This window comes from Pan paniscus, chromosome 2 (genome assembly GCF_029289425.2).
Source record: "Pan paniscus chromosome 2, NHGRI_mPanPan1-v2.0_pri, whole genome shotgun sequence".
NCBI lineage: Eukaryota > Metazoa > Chordata > Mammalia > Primates > Hominidae > Pan > Pan paniscus.
The window spans coordinates 134,177,823-134,191,206 of NC_085926.1; the positions used below are offsets into that span (position 1 = coordinate 134,177,823).

Genomic DNA, 13,384 nt, shown 5'->3' on the forward strand with positions numbered 1-13,384 from the left:
CAGGTATTATGTTAGCTGCTTTATGTGCATTCTTACATTTAAACCTTATAACTTGGCCAGGTATGGTGGCTCACATCTGTAATCCCAGCACTTTGGGAGGCCGAGGCAGGCGGATCACTTGAGATCAGGAGTTCGAGGCAAGCCTGGCCAACATGGTGAAACTCCATCTCTACCAAAAAATACAAAAAAATTAGCCGGGCGTGGTGGCACACACCTGTAATCCCAGCTACTTGGGAGGCTGAGGCAGGAGAATCGCTTGAACCTGGGATGGGGAGGTTGCAGTGAGCCGAGATTGAGCCACTGCACTCCAGCCTGAGTGACAGAGCAAGACCCTGTCTCAAAATAAATAAATAAATAAATAAAAATAAACCTTACAACTCTGAGGTAGAACTATTATTATTCCAATTTTACAGAAGAGGAAACTGAGGCCAAGTTGTCCAAGTCACACAGAGGTAACTGGCAGAGTTGGAACTAACCTCAGGACAGTCTAACACCAATGACTGGGCTCTTGTTATTATGTCATGGGTAACAAACTCAGAACACAAGGGTTTCACAGATCACCCCCTCTCCACTTTTACAGAGGAAACTGAGATCCTTAGGTGAATGACCCTGTGTTATCCAGGAATTCAGGGCAGAAGCAAGATTTGTACCCAGGTGTTGACTCCAAATTTTCAGCTCTACTGTCTCAGAAAGTGAGAAAACGAAAAGATCAGGGTGACTCCTGTCTCACAATGGAGAAAAAAACTCAAACACAGCAACCCGCGGGGGGACTAAGGACAGGAAAGCAGCCTGGAGCATAGTGGTATTAAAGGGCAATTACTGGATAATTGCCTCCTACCTCCAACTTCCTCCTACCCCCACCCACCTGCCCCAAGCTGGAGCTTGCATGTGAGGTCTGAGGAATAACATTACAGATCTATAGAACTATGGAGTGCCCATAGGCAGGGCATTAGGACAGTGAGAAAGAAGTGGAGGGAGAGAGGACTAGCTGGAGGAAGCAGTTAGGTTCAGTGAGCCTCCCTGTGTTGGGTTTTCTACTAAGCACTGGTTATCTAAAGTTAAATAAGAAAAATTTCCTTGCTTCTGAGGATCAGGATAGACTGCATGGAGGAGATGATACCTGAGCAGGTTTCAGAGCCTGAAAAGACATAGAGGAGGGGGCGAAAACCTCTGGACTCACATGCAATTGCCTACTTGCTAGCTCGATTCAATTTCACAAATACATTCTAAAGGCCTTCTCTGCGTTGGGCCTTGTTCCAGGTGCTGGGACCACAGTGGTGAGCAAATCAGCTGCAGTCCCTGACCTCTGGCTGGAGAGTCTGTCTAGGAAGACAGCTAAACAATTTTAACACAGTGTGAGATGTGCTTTATGTAAGGAACCTACAAGGCACTGTGGGACAAGGGAGTCCAACTGCCCCCAGGCCAAAAGCAAGTCCCAATTTCTGGACATGAAAAAACTCTTCACAATCTAATGCCATTCTCACTTTCCAGTCTCATTTACCACCATTTCCCCAAAAGCTGGGAACACAACAAAGTATGTGTGTGTATCTGTGTATGTGAATCTGAACATGCCAGGCCTTTGCTCACACTGCTTCTGTTCCCTGGCATATGGATGCTTTCTTGGAGAAACTCTCCCCAACACACTCAGCCTTACTCAAATTCTCTCTTGTGCTCCCAAGGCAATCTGCCTCTCTAGGTTGTCCATCTGCCTCTCTAGGTTGGTAAAGTCTTTAAAGCAAGGACCCAAATGCAAGGTCAAGAGTACCCATTACGGAGTTATACAGATACAGGTGGGCTTTGCCTAGCCAAGAGGCTTTGGCCTCTAAGCTGCCCTCTCTATCTAGATGAACAGTTCCTACTCTAGGAAATGCAATCAGTACTGATGTTTAGTTCTTGGCACATGGTAGGTGCTCAAAAATGTTTTGAGTTGAATTGCATTAACATTAAGGTCATAGGTCAGAATTTGCACTTTATGAAGGCCCTGGCTATGAGCTGGATCTGGGAAGGGCTCATGATCAACTTTAGCAGTTTTCTGTGGCTAAAAATGAGAAATATAAACCATGTTCTTTGTTTTGAAGACCTGCCTGTTAGTGGGAGAAACAAATGGTCAAGCTCTCAACAGTACAATTCCAAATTCCTAGAGCAGTGGTTCTTAAACTTTAGCAAGCAGATCAGAATCACCTAAAGGTCATCTGCTAAAACAGATGGCTGGCCCCAGCCCCAGAGTTTCTGATTTAAAGGTCTGGAGTAAGCTCTGAGAATTCGAGCTTGCATTTCCAACTCACTCCCAGGTGATACTGAAGTTGCTGGATTGACAAGATTCCCTCCTTGATCAAACATTGGTCAGGCTCTTCTGAGCTCTCTCTTTGACTAGGCCTGAGCGTGGGCTCCCATGTTTTTCCTTGTGGAATTCCATTTTAGCAAGAAACTTGCCAAGTCAGTTTAGCCAGAATCCTGCATTCTTGATATCTGATTACTCTCCATATCTGGTTTTGACCCATACCGCCACCATCCCCCAGGTGATGTTCAGTTACCCTGACCTGCCTTGGGCAGGAATCCTGTTAGGCCAATTTAGCCAGATTCCCCGCCAATGTTTCCTCTTAGTAATTTTCCATCCACTGACTTCCACACACTGCCCCTTAGCTATAAATTACCACTTTTCTATATTCAGCCCAATCGCTCTGACTTACGGCAAAACTCTATCCCTACTTCTGTCAGATTGGGCCTGCATAAAGTTTGCCTTACCATTCTTAAACATGAATAATTAAGTGTCACGAATAGTTTTTTCTTTAATGGGATCCATACTTTGAGAACTACTGATTAGAGGTTAAGGGTCCTGTGCTCATTATCTGGCACATATTAATGATAGGTCTCTGAGTTTGAATCCTGGCCAACCACATTGTCAGTCTTGGCTTTTTTTATTTTTATTTTTATTTTTTTTGAGACAGGGTTTTGCCCAGGCTGGAGTGCAGTGATGCAATCACGGCTCACTGCAGCCTCGACCTCCTGGGCCAAGCCATCCTGCCGCCTTAGCCTCCCGAGTAGCTGGGGTCACAGGTGCAAGCCGCCATGCCCAGCTAATTTTTAATTTTTTTTGTAGAGATGGGGTCTTACTATATTGCTCAGGCTGGTCTTGGGCTCCTGGGCTCACCTACCTCCGCCTCAGTCTTGCCTCTTGATCAAATCACTCATCTCTCTGTGCTTCATTTACCTCATCTGTGAAATCCAGATAGTAAGCTAGTGCATGGTAAGTGCAAAAAGCAACACCTGGCACAATGCTTAATAAATGTTGGTTAAATCTTATAATCATTTTCTGTAGGAAGTGGGACGACAAAGTTAAGGGTCTAGGTGGTCAGAGAAGAGCAAGGACTATGTCCCTTTTTTGTGCAGCCAGGCAGGCCCTGTACTTTTTCTCTGCGCGACCCTCCTCGGGCAGCATTGGGTCTCGAACTCTCATGCCTTACTCCCAAGCAGGTTCTGTAGTCCAGCCCCCGCGGCTCCCCACAGCCAGCCGATGCTGCGCAAGCGCCGTACCCACGCTTTATGCACATGCGTACTCAGCTGCGCCGGTAGGGGACGCGCCGGCACAGCAAAAATGGCGGCGGCATTACGGGTGGCGGCGGCCGGGGCAAGGCTCAGCGTTCTGGCGAGCGGTCTCCGCGCCGCGGTGCGCAGCCTTTGCAGCCAGGCCACCTCTGTTAACGAACGCATCGAAAACAAGCGCCGGACCGCGCTGCTGGGAGGAGGCCAACGCCGTATTGACGCGCAGCACAAGCGAGTGAGTCCGGAGGGGCCTAAGTGAGTCCCGCCCCTGGCGTCCGCGACCTATCACAGCGTGCCCGGCTTGCGGCGTCCGAGGCCTCCCTGCCAATCCGCACGGTGCCTGGAGGGGCCGGAGCAAGGGTGTTCACCTTGAAAACCTGTAGCGTTTCTCGTGGAGGCGGGTATAACCAGCAGAAGCACCTGTGTGCTTTTTCACACTGTTTAACCCTTGGGATTTAGACGGATCTGGCTCGTCTCTAGCCAGCTCACCACTTAACATAAGCTTTTGGGCAACTTATTAAATCTCTGTGGGTCATTTTAATAATAATTCTTCCTTCACAAGCGTATCGTTAGACCATAGATAGCAAAACGATAGGCGCTCAGTAAAAACCATGTGCTTATTCTCGTGCCCCATGAAAGAGTGATGGTAGATTCTTTCTCCTTTGTGGAAGCAGGAAAACTGAACTTGGGCATACTCCACTAACATGAAGTGGGGGATGTGCGCGTGCAGGGAACTTGTGGAACTTCTGCCCGCAGAATGCCTGGTCGAGCTCTTTAGGGCCTTAGCATGCCTCGCCTTGATGGGTAGCAAAGGCACGTGTCGGAAGCAGGTGGCCTTTCTGGGAGTGCGCAGGCTACTCTCGATGTTTGGCTGGACTGAGCAGCTGAAACACTGCCACCCACCGCCTGGGTTTTGAGGCGAGAATCCAGCTGGCCTTCAGAGATAAGCTGGGCGGCCCTTTTTGGAGAGGTGACCCCTGACTTGAAACCAGGCTTGCCCAGTGTGTCCGTGACTGGTGGGTGAGTCTGGACCGTTGTGCTGAACGAATTAACCAACGGGAAGGTGCAGAAGTGAAACTCTTACACATGAAGAGTATTCAGGCACAACTCACAACCATGAGGGAGGCACTGGGGGAGGGATGGGGTCTTAAAGTGAGGAGATTTGAACAGCTCTATATTTGTCTAATATTGATTCAGATGTCATAAATTCGCATTTGACAAGGGTCCAAAGGTAACAGTTCCTTTTGACACTTGAGAGTGAAATGTAAATTTAGTGATGGTTTGTGGTGCTAGGAGTGCTTTCTCTCCCCTGGGGCTACTTCTAACCTACTCTGTTAGGGCTGAGGGAGATGTTAGATCATCCTCTGGAAAGGCCTGTCAGTGCTCCTGTACACTCTTTCTGTTGGGGCCTATTGCTCAATTCTTCCCTGGAACATCGCCTAGCCCTTTCCCAGGTAGATCCTACTAGGTTTAGATGAAGCCTCCAGAAGCTGTAAATTTTCTTTTGCCAAAGTTGACTTAGGCAGATTTAATATGAACCCCCTCCTGCACCCCTTTTTATTTTTATGTTTTGATACGGAGTTTTGCTCTTGTTGCCCAGGCTGGAGTGCCATGGTGCGATCTTGGCTCATTGCAACCTCTGCCTCCCAGGTTCAAGCTATTCTCCTGCCTCAGCCTCCCAAGTAGCTGGGATTACAGGTGCCCACGACCATGCCTGGCAACTTTTTTTTTGTATTTTTAGCAGAGACAGGGTTTCACCATGTTGGCCAGGCCAGTCTTGTACGCCTGACCTCAAGTGATTCACCCACCTTGGCGTCCCAAAGTGTTGGGATTACGGGTGTGAGCCACTGCACCCGGCCCTGCACCCCTTTTAAAACAATTTTTGACCATTTCCGTAGATTTTCCCAGAAGAGGAATTAGTGGGTCAAAGGGTGTAAGTTTATTTATTTTTTTTGAGACAGAGTTCACTCTGTTGCCCAGGCTAGAGTGCAGCAGCTCACTGCAACTTCTGCTTCCCAGCTTCAAGCAATTCTCCTGCCTCAGCCTCCAGAGTACCTGGGGTTACAGGTATGTGTCACCACATCTGGCTAATTTTTGTATTTTTAGTAGAGATGGGGTTTCACCATGTTGGCCAGGCTGGTCTTGAACTCCTGACCTCAGGTGACCCACCCGCGTCTGCCTCCCAAAGTGCTGGGATGACAGAATTTTTTTTTTTTTTCCTTGAGACAGGGTCTTACTCTGTCACCCAGGCTGGAGGGCAGTGGTGTAATCATGGCTTACTGCATCCTCGACCTCTGGGCTCCAGTGATCCTCCCACTTCAGCCTCCTACCCTGCTAGTTATTTTATTTTATTTTATTTTTTGGTAGAGACAGAGTCTCGCTTTGTTGCCCAGGCTGGTCTCAACTCCTGGGCTCAAGCAGTCCTCCCACCTTGGCCTTCCAAAGTGCTGGGATTACAGGTGTGAGCCGCAGTGCCTGGTCAGTATAAATATGTTTTAAAAATCTGTATATATGTTGCCAAGTTGGTTTCCTAAAAACTTATTCTACTTTACGTGACAGTGTATAGGATTGCCTGGTTTTTGTTTGTTTTTTTAAACACAACCTCACCAGCTTTGGCTACTTTCCTAAGGGGGAAATAATAGCCAATTTGAGGTATGTGGTTTTTTTTGTTGTTGTTGGGGAAGGGGACGGTAGGCTAGGGTATTTGCTTGGGGCTGAGAGCTTGGGAGCCCAAGCAATGGAGGCTTTTTTTTGTTTGTTTTTGTTTTTTGAGACAGTGTCTCACCCTGTCACCCAGGCTGGAGTACAGTGGTGCGATCTTGGCTCACTGCAACCCCTGCCCCCTGGGTTCAAGCGATTCTCTTGCCTCAGCCTCCCGAGTAGCTGGGACTACAGGTAGGTGCTACCAAGCCCAGCTAATTTTTTTTATATTTTTAGTAGAGATAGGGTTTCGCCGTGTTAGCCAGGATGGTCTCGATCTCCTGACCTCATGATCCGCCTGCCTTGGCCTCCCAAAGTGCTGGGATTACAGGTGTGAGCCACTGCGCCTAGCTTTTTTTTTTTTTTTTTTTTTTTTTTTTTTTTTTTTAAAGACAGGTTCTCACTTTGTTGCTCAGGCTGGAGCACGGTGGAGTGATCACAGCTCACCACAACCTCCGCTTCCCAGGTTCAAGTGATTCTCCTGCCTCAGCCTCTTGAGTAGCTGGGATTACAGGCACGTGCCACCACTCCCAGCTAATTTTTGTATTTTTCAGTAGAGACCAGGTTTTGCCATGTTGTCCAGCTGGTCTCAAACTCCTGGGCTCAAGCGATGCGCGTCTCAGCCTCCCAAAGTGCTGGGATTACAGGTGTGAGCCACTGTGCCCAGCCGAGGCTCTTGGTAGATTGAGAGCTCTGACCTCATCTCCTCAAAGAAGCTTTTTTTTTTCTGAGACGGAGTTTCACTTTGTCGCCCAGGCTGGAGTGCAATGGTGCACAATCTCAGCTCACTGCAAGCTCTTCCTCCCGGGTTCAAGCGATTCTTCTGCCTCAGCCTCCTGAGTAGCTGGGAAGACAGGCGCATGCCACCACACCCGGCTTATTTTGTATCTTTTAATAGAGATGGGGTTTCTCCATGTTGGTCAGGCTGGTCTCGATCTCCTGACCTTGTGATCCACCCGCCTCTGCCTCTCAAAGTGCTGGGATTACAGGTGTGAACCACTGTGCCCGGCCCAAAGAAGCATTTTTAAACTCTTCTCAAGTGAGCTCTTTAGCATTTTGTGTCCCACTCCCCTTCTACTCAGCCACTCCCTGCTGTGGGGTCATCTCTGTGTCACAGTGTCACTGTCAGGTGTGGGGTCCCTAAACAGGGGATAGGATAGTAGGAGAAGGAGAAGCCCACAGAGGAGGCAGGAGAAGAACCAGGAAGTAGCGTGTCCTTGAGGTGGGAGCTGGGAGCAGCAGGGACCCTCGTGAGGTGAGGTGTGCTTCTGTAGGTCTCCCTAGAAAAAACCTGTGTCAGATCCTTCACTAAGCCTGCTTTAGTTTCCACCACCTGCTTCTACATTCTTTTTATGGCTCCTTAGGTCTCCAGTAAGTATTCATGGAACTAATTAATTGTGTTCCAGGGTCAGGTTCTCCTTATCCCCACTTCTCTCTACCTTTTCCTTGTCCTATTTCCTTATTCATCTTCCACAGTTGGGTGGCTTCTGGCGCACACTGTCTGTCCTGATTTCCATGTCATCTAAAGTCTACTAATAACACCTATCTGCCTTGGGCAGGTTGGATAGAATGAAAGTACTTGCATTGAGATGAACGGGCAAATCTGCCCTTCAAGCCCTCCCATGAACAGCCCTTGCTTTGCTTACTAAATTGTCTGTGATGACATCACTGAGTGATCTTTGTTCCATTGTAGGGAAAGCTAACAGCCAGGGAGAGGATCAGTCTCTTGCTGGACCCTGGCAGCTTTGTTGAGAGCGACATGTTTGTGGAACACAGATGTGCAGATTTTGGAATGGCTGCTGATAAGAATAAGGTATTTGTTCAAATGGTGGTGTGAACACTTTTTAGGTGTGGCTCAGCTGGCCTACCCACTAGAATAATAATAAATCTATAAGGCTTTTATCTGAAGTCCTCTGCAGAGGCACTGCAGACATCAAGCCCAGATAATTTTTGTATTTTTAGTAGAGATGGGCTTTCGCCATGTTGGTCAGGCTGGCCTTGAACTCCTGGCTTCAAGCAATCCACCGACCTCGGACTCCCAAAGTGTTGGGACTACAGGCGTGAGCCACCGTACCCTGCCTTGTGTTTCTTTATACGTCCTCCTTCATGTAAGCATAGAGAAGTGGTGGCCCTGGGTCTTGATTATTTTGCTTTTAGGAGGGTACATAAGGCCTAAGATGACAGTGCCATTCACTCCTATTGATGAAGTAGTAGCCCTGTGCTTGCTGTTGTAGAGGTGGGAAAGTGGGGTGGGATTCCTTCATGTTCCTTGTTCATATTGACGTTTTAGGAATTTGGGTTTTGTTTTTGTCTTTCATTGAGGCATAGTGGCCAAACTCATTAGAAGAAGTATTTGGATTTTTTTAACCTTTATTTTTGCATTTTTCTGGTAGTTTCCTGGAGACAGCGTGGTCACTGGACGAGGCCGAATCAATGGAAGATTGGTTTATGTCTTCAGTCAGGTATTTCATAACTCCAATCGTCTGAACTTTCTTGGAGGGCAGAGCCAAGAGGAAAATATGTGAAAGAAGCCAATCTTGGGGAATGAAAACTTGCTTGTAGTTTGGGGAAAGTGAGGGATTTGCTTTGCTTTTCAGTGCGTATTTCCAGAATATTGTGTGTTTTTTACTTAGGAAGAGTCCTTAGTCTGTTTTGGGGGGGATCACAGGGCACTAGCCTTGTACAAAGGTATCCCAAGAACCAGGAATTTATTCCAAGTGAATGAGATTCCTCTTGGCAGGGTTGGGTGTGTGCCTGTAGGGCATCTGTGTCCTGGGCAGTGTATGTGGACTAGAGAGAGTGCAGTGGGTGCAGCCTCGCAAAGGGGACTTGACTCTCAGAACCAGAGTCCCCCTGAGCTTTGGGCTTTCATGAATATGTTCAGAAAATTTTATCAGGGTGCCTCAAGACAGATACAGTTTGTTCACACACATAGCCAAAGCTATCAATATGTTATTTTACACGCAAAAGGGAATGAAGGTTGTTAATCAGCTGGCCTTGCGATAGGGAGAGTAACCTGATTTATCCAGGTGGGCCCAATATAATCACAGGGTCCTTAAAAGTGGAAGAGGGAGGTAGAAGAGGAGCTTATAAGGATGTGATATGAGAAGGACATGATCTGCAGTACCTGGCTTTGAAGATGGGAGAAGGGGACCATCAGCAAAGGAGTGCCCATGGTCTCTAGGAGCTGGTAAAGGCAAGAAAACACATTTTCCCCTGGAGCCTCCAGAAGGGAGCACAGTCCTGCCAACCTTAATTTTAGCCCAGTCAATCCTGTGTAGCACTTCTAAATTATAGAACTATAAGATAATACATTTGTGTTGTTTCAAGGCACTGAATTTATATTAATTTGTTATAGCGGTAATAGAAAACTAACACAGAATATGTTGTGTACTATTTTGGATTTGACTTTTTTCTCTCCAGAGGTGGAAATATGTATATAATTTAAAATGCTTAGGTCTTTTTACAGACCTAAAGTTTGATATTAAAATTGGCTAGGCGTGGTGGCTCATGCCTGTAGTCCCAGTACTTTGCGAGGCTGAGATGGGTGGATCACCTGAGGTCAGGAGTTTGAGACCAGCTGGCCAACATGGCGAAACTCCATCTCTACTAAAAACACAAAAATTAGCTGGGTGTTGTGGGTGCCTGTAATCCCAGCTACTTGGGAGGCTGAGGCAGGAGAATCGCTTGAACCTGGGAGGCGGAGGTTGCAGTGAGCCGAGTTTGCACCACTGCACTCGAGCCTGGGCGGCAGAGTGAGACTCCATCTCAAACAAAAAAATAATAAAATAGTTATACTTGGTTAATTTAAAATCTGTCGTAGTTAGTATGCATTTACCAATTAAATTACCTTTGAAATGTTTTAAAACTGTTATAAATTGGTCTACCAAATGCCAAAATAGAAGGAATCACATTTCTTTGTTTTGTGCAATTTATGAGAGCTGAGAAAAACTTGTACAGAAGGAACCATTGAAAAGAGAGATAGAACAAAGAAAGATGTTTTCTGGACATGGTGTTCACTCACCACTATTAAGCAGATGGAAAAATTCACTGAATTGATACTTTTGAGCACCTCTTATGCTCATGTGGTAGGGTGGGAGTGAGGAGAAGGTGGAGATGACTGAGACAAGAGTTCCCACCCTGAAGAAGCGAATCATTTTATAGGCAGAATGGCACAGAACAGATGTAACTACAGAGCACATGGAGTGAGAGGTTCCAGGCAAATGCTGTAGACCCAAGACAAGGGAAAATCACATCCAGGGTTGAGGAAAGCTTTAGGAACAATGGGGCAATTGAGACAGGCCCTGAAGGATACTGAGGGTAGGGAGTGATGAGCTAGTGTTTTTTAATAGTGATCTCTAAGATGTTAATATCTTAGGTACTTTTTCTGGGGAGCTTCTGTTCTTCTGGGGAGCCTCCTCAGTCCCTTGCCTGATAATTGGCTGTTGGTGTATTCTGAGGGGGAGAGAAAAAAAGGGGCCAGCACTCATTCAGTGTATAGGCTCCTAATCTTGCATGTTTTCAGCCTCACCTTTTCCTCTTTTAGGCTAGCGATTGTGAGTTTAGAACCCTTCTGGTTAATTTCCTTTAGAGAACAAACATTCTCTCTCCTCTCAAGGTGAAGGAGAGGCCCTGTGGGGTCTAACTGCTTCTAACAGAGACTTCTGTTAGTCTCTGCTTTCAGCCTCCTTCTCACCTCCACTTTCCATGGTTCCTGGGTTGTCTTCTCCTTGATTACCCCCACTGCAGGTGTGTAAGCTTCCATTCTCTCCCTCTAAATCAGGTATTTTCTTGTGCTTTCAGTTCCCCCCAAATTTGTTTAATCCTTCCTATGCTATTATCTCCTTGTTCTTATTCTCACAGCTGATTCTGTTCTTAATTCCCAACTGTCTTTTTGAGGGGGTTTTAGGAGAGGTTATGCCCACAGTAAGCCCTTTACATCTGAACATAATGAAGATCCATAAGCAGAAGAAGCAGTGAGAGCTCTGATTCTTGTTTTTTAACCTTTCTTTTTAAAACAGCAAATAATAGGCTGGGCACAGTGGCTCCCGCTTGTCATCTCAGCACTTTGGGAGGCCGAGGTGGGTGGATCACTTGAGGCCAGGAGTTTGAAACTGGCCTAGCCAACATGGCAAAACTGTCTCTAATAAAAATACAAAAATTAGCTGGGCCTGGTGGCACGTGCCTGTAATCCCAGCTACTCGGGAGGCTGAGGCAGGAGAATCACTTGAACCTGGGAGGCGGAGGATACAGTGAGCCAAGATTACGCCACTGCACTCCAGCCTGGGTGACAGAGTAAGACTTGGTCTCAAAATAATAAGTAAAATAAAACAGTAAATATTTCTTAAAAACAGAAGTGCTTGACTGTTTGATATCCATAGAATCTGATATTAGAGTTAATTCTGTGTGATAGGTTTTCCTTCAGAACTGCAAATCATTTCTTTTTTTTCCTTTCAAATCATTTTTGTAGAGCAAAGACTAGCTCTTTTGCTCTTGACAATTCATGAACTTCCTTTAAGATATTTTATTCTATGGAATAATCTATAAATCAGACTTTTTTTCTAATTTTTTAAACTTCTGAAAATGCTTTAAAAACTGTATGTATGTATTTTTTTAAATACAGAGTGTCGCTCTGTCGCCCAGGCTGGAGTGCACTGGTGCAATCTCTGCCCACTGCAGCCTCCGCCTCTTGGATTCAAGTGATTCTCCTGCCTCAGCCTCCTGAGTAGCTGGGATTACAGGCACACACCACCACGCTCAGCTAATTTATATATTTTAGTAGAGATGGGGTTTCACCATGTTGGCCAGGCTGGTCTGGAACTCTTGACCTCAAGTGATCCTCCTGCCTTGGCCTCTCAAAGTCTTGGGATTACAGGCGCGAGCCACCATGCCCGGGCAACTTTTTTTGTTTTGTTTTGTTTTGAGACAGGGTCTTGCTCTGTTGCGTAGGCTGGAATACAGTGGTGCTGTCTCAACTCACTGAAGCCTATGTCTCCAGGGATCAAGCAATCCTCCTGCCTCAGCCTCCCGAGTAGCTGGGATTCCAGGCATGTGCCACCATGCGCAGCTAACTTTTTTCTATATTTTTTGCAGATACAGGCTTCTGCCATGTCGCCCAGGCTGGTCTCAGACTCCTGGACTCAAGCCATCCACCTGCCTTGGCCTCCCAAAGTGTTGGGATTACAGGCATGAGCCACCACGCCTGGCCTAAAAACTTTTATCTGTGAATTTTCTATTTCTTCCTCCCACTGGGTTTTCATCTCTAGCCAGTCACTATATTTGACTTGCTGATTTGTATTTTCTTTTTAGGATTTTACAGTTTTTGGAGGCAGTCTGTCAGGAGCACATGCCCAAAAGATCTGCAAAGTAAGTGTTTAATACTCAAATTCAATCCATTGCTTTCCTCAGTTACATAGTGCTTATTGAGTATGTTTGGGGTACAAGACACTGAGCTAGGTACTTGGGGTAGGGCAGAGGTATGCAAGATGTGCTACCAACCCGAAGGGGTGCATAACAGTTTTTGTACCATGGATCTCTTCCATGGGCTGGCAAAGCCTGGACCCTCCTGTTTTTACATGCCTAAAATAAAATTTGTAGGATTTTAAAGGATTAAAAATGTTTTTAAAAACCACATTTAGAATATACGTGCTCCCTTGTTAATGCATTTAATAACAAGATTTAGCAGTAGATCTAGTAACTACCGTAATTTCAAAGTAGTCAAAGGTGAAATATTTCAGGGTATCTGCAACAACTTTAATAGGACGTAAAAATATCTGTGGCTTCTAATAATGGCAAAGTCACAGATATTTCTAATACTGAGGCTCATTGCCTATATCAATAATGAAGAGAAATGTTAACGATCAGCTAGCGTTAGTAAAGATAAAGATGTAAATTTTTTCCTGTTCAAGTTCATGGACTCCCTTTCACAGACCTTTTGGGGTTCTGAGGATTTCAAGTGAAGAACCTCTTATCTAGGTGGAAGGGCCAGGTGCTAGAAGGTAAAGAACAGTGCGAGCATTGTGTGCTGATATTTAAAAACTACTGCTAGAGATTAGATGCTCTGGAGAGGAATAAAACTATAAATAATAGAGAATTTTGGAATTAAAGTTGGAGCTACTAGTAACTGGAACATCTGGATTAT

General features: G+C 46.0%; 1 protein-coding gene across 3 annotated transcripts in view; it reads left to right on the forward strand.

Moving 5' to 3' along the window:
• The first annotated feature begins 3,543 nt into the window (after nt 1-3,543).
• The window catches only part of PCCB (propionyl-CoA carboxylase subunit beta), a 78,151-nt gene continuing 68,310 nt past the window's right edge, over nt 3,544-13,384 (forward strand). Inside the window, exons 1-4 of one of the 3 annotated variants that reach the window (XM_003822494.4) lie at nt 3,544-3,778; nt 7,937-8,056; nt 8,637-8,705; nt 12,553-12,609. In XM_003822494.4, coding sequence (XP_003822542.1) covers nt 3,596-3,778; nt 7,937-8,056; nt 8,637-8,705; nt 12,553-12,609 — 429 coding nt within the window. In that variant the 5' untranslated portion in view covers nt 3,544-3,595. Of the gene's footprint in view, nt 3,799-7,936; nt 8,057-8,636; nt 8,706-12,552; nt 12,610-13,384 lie in introns of all 3 variants that reach the window. The other 2 variants (XM_063602941.1, XM_055110510.2) reach the window with 2 other exon arrangements.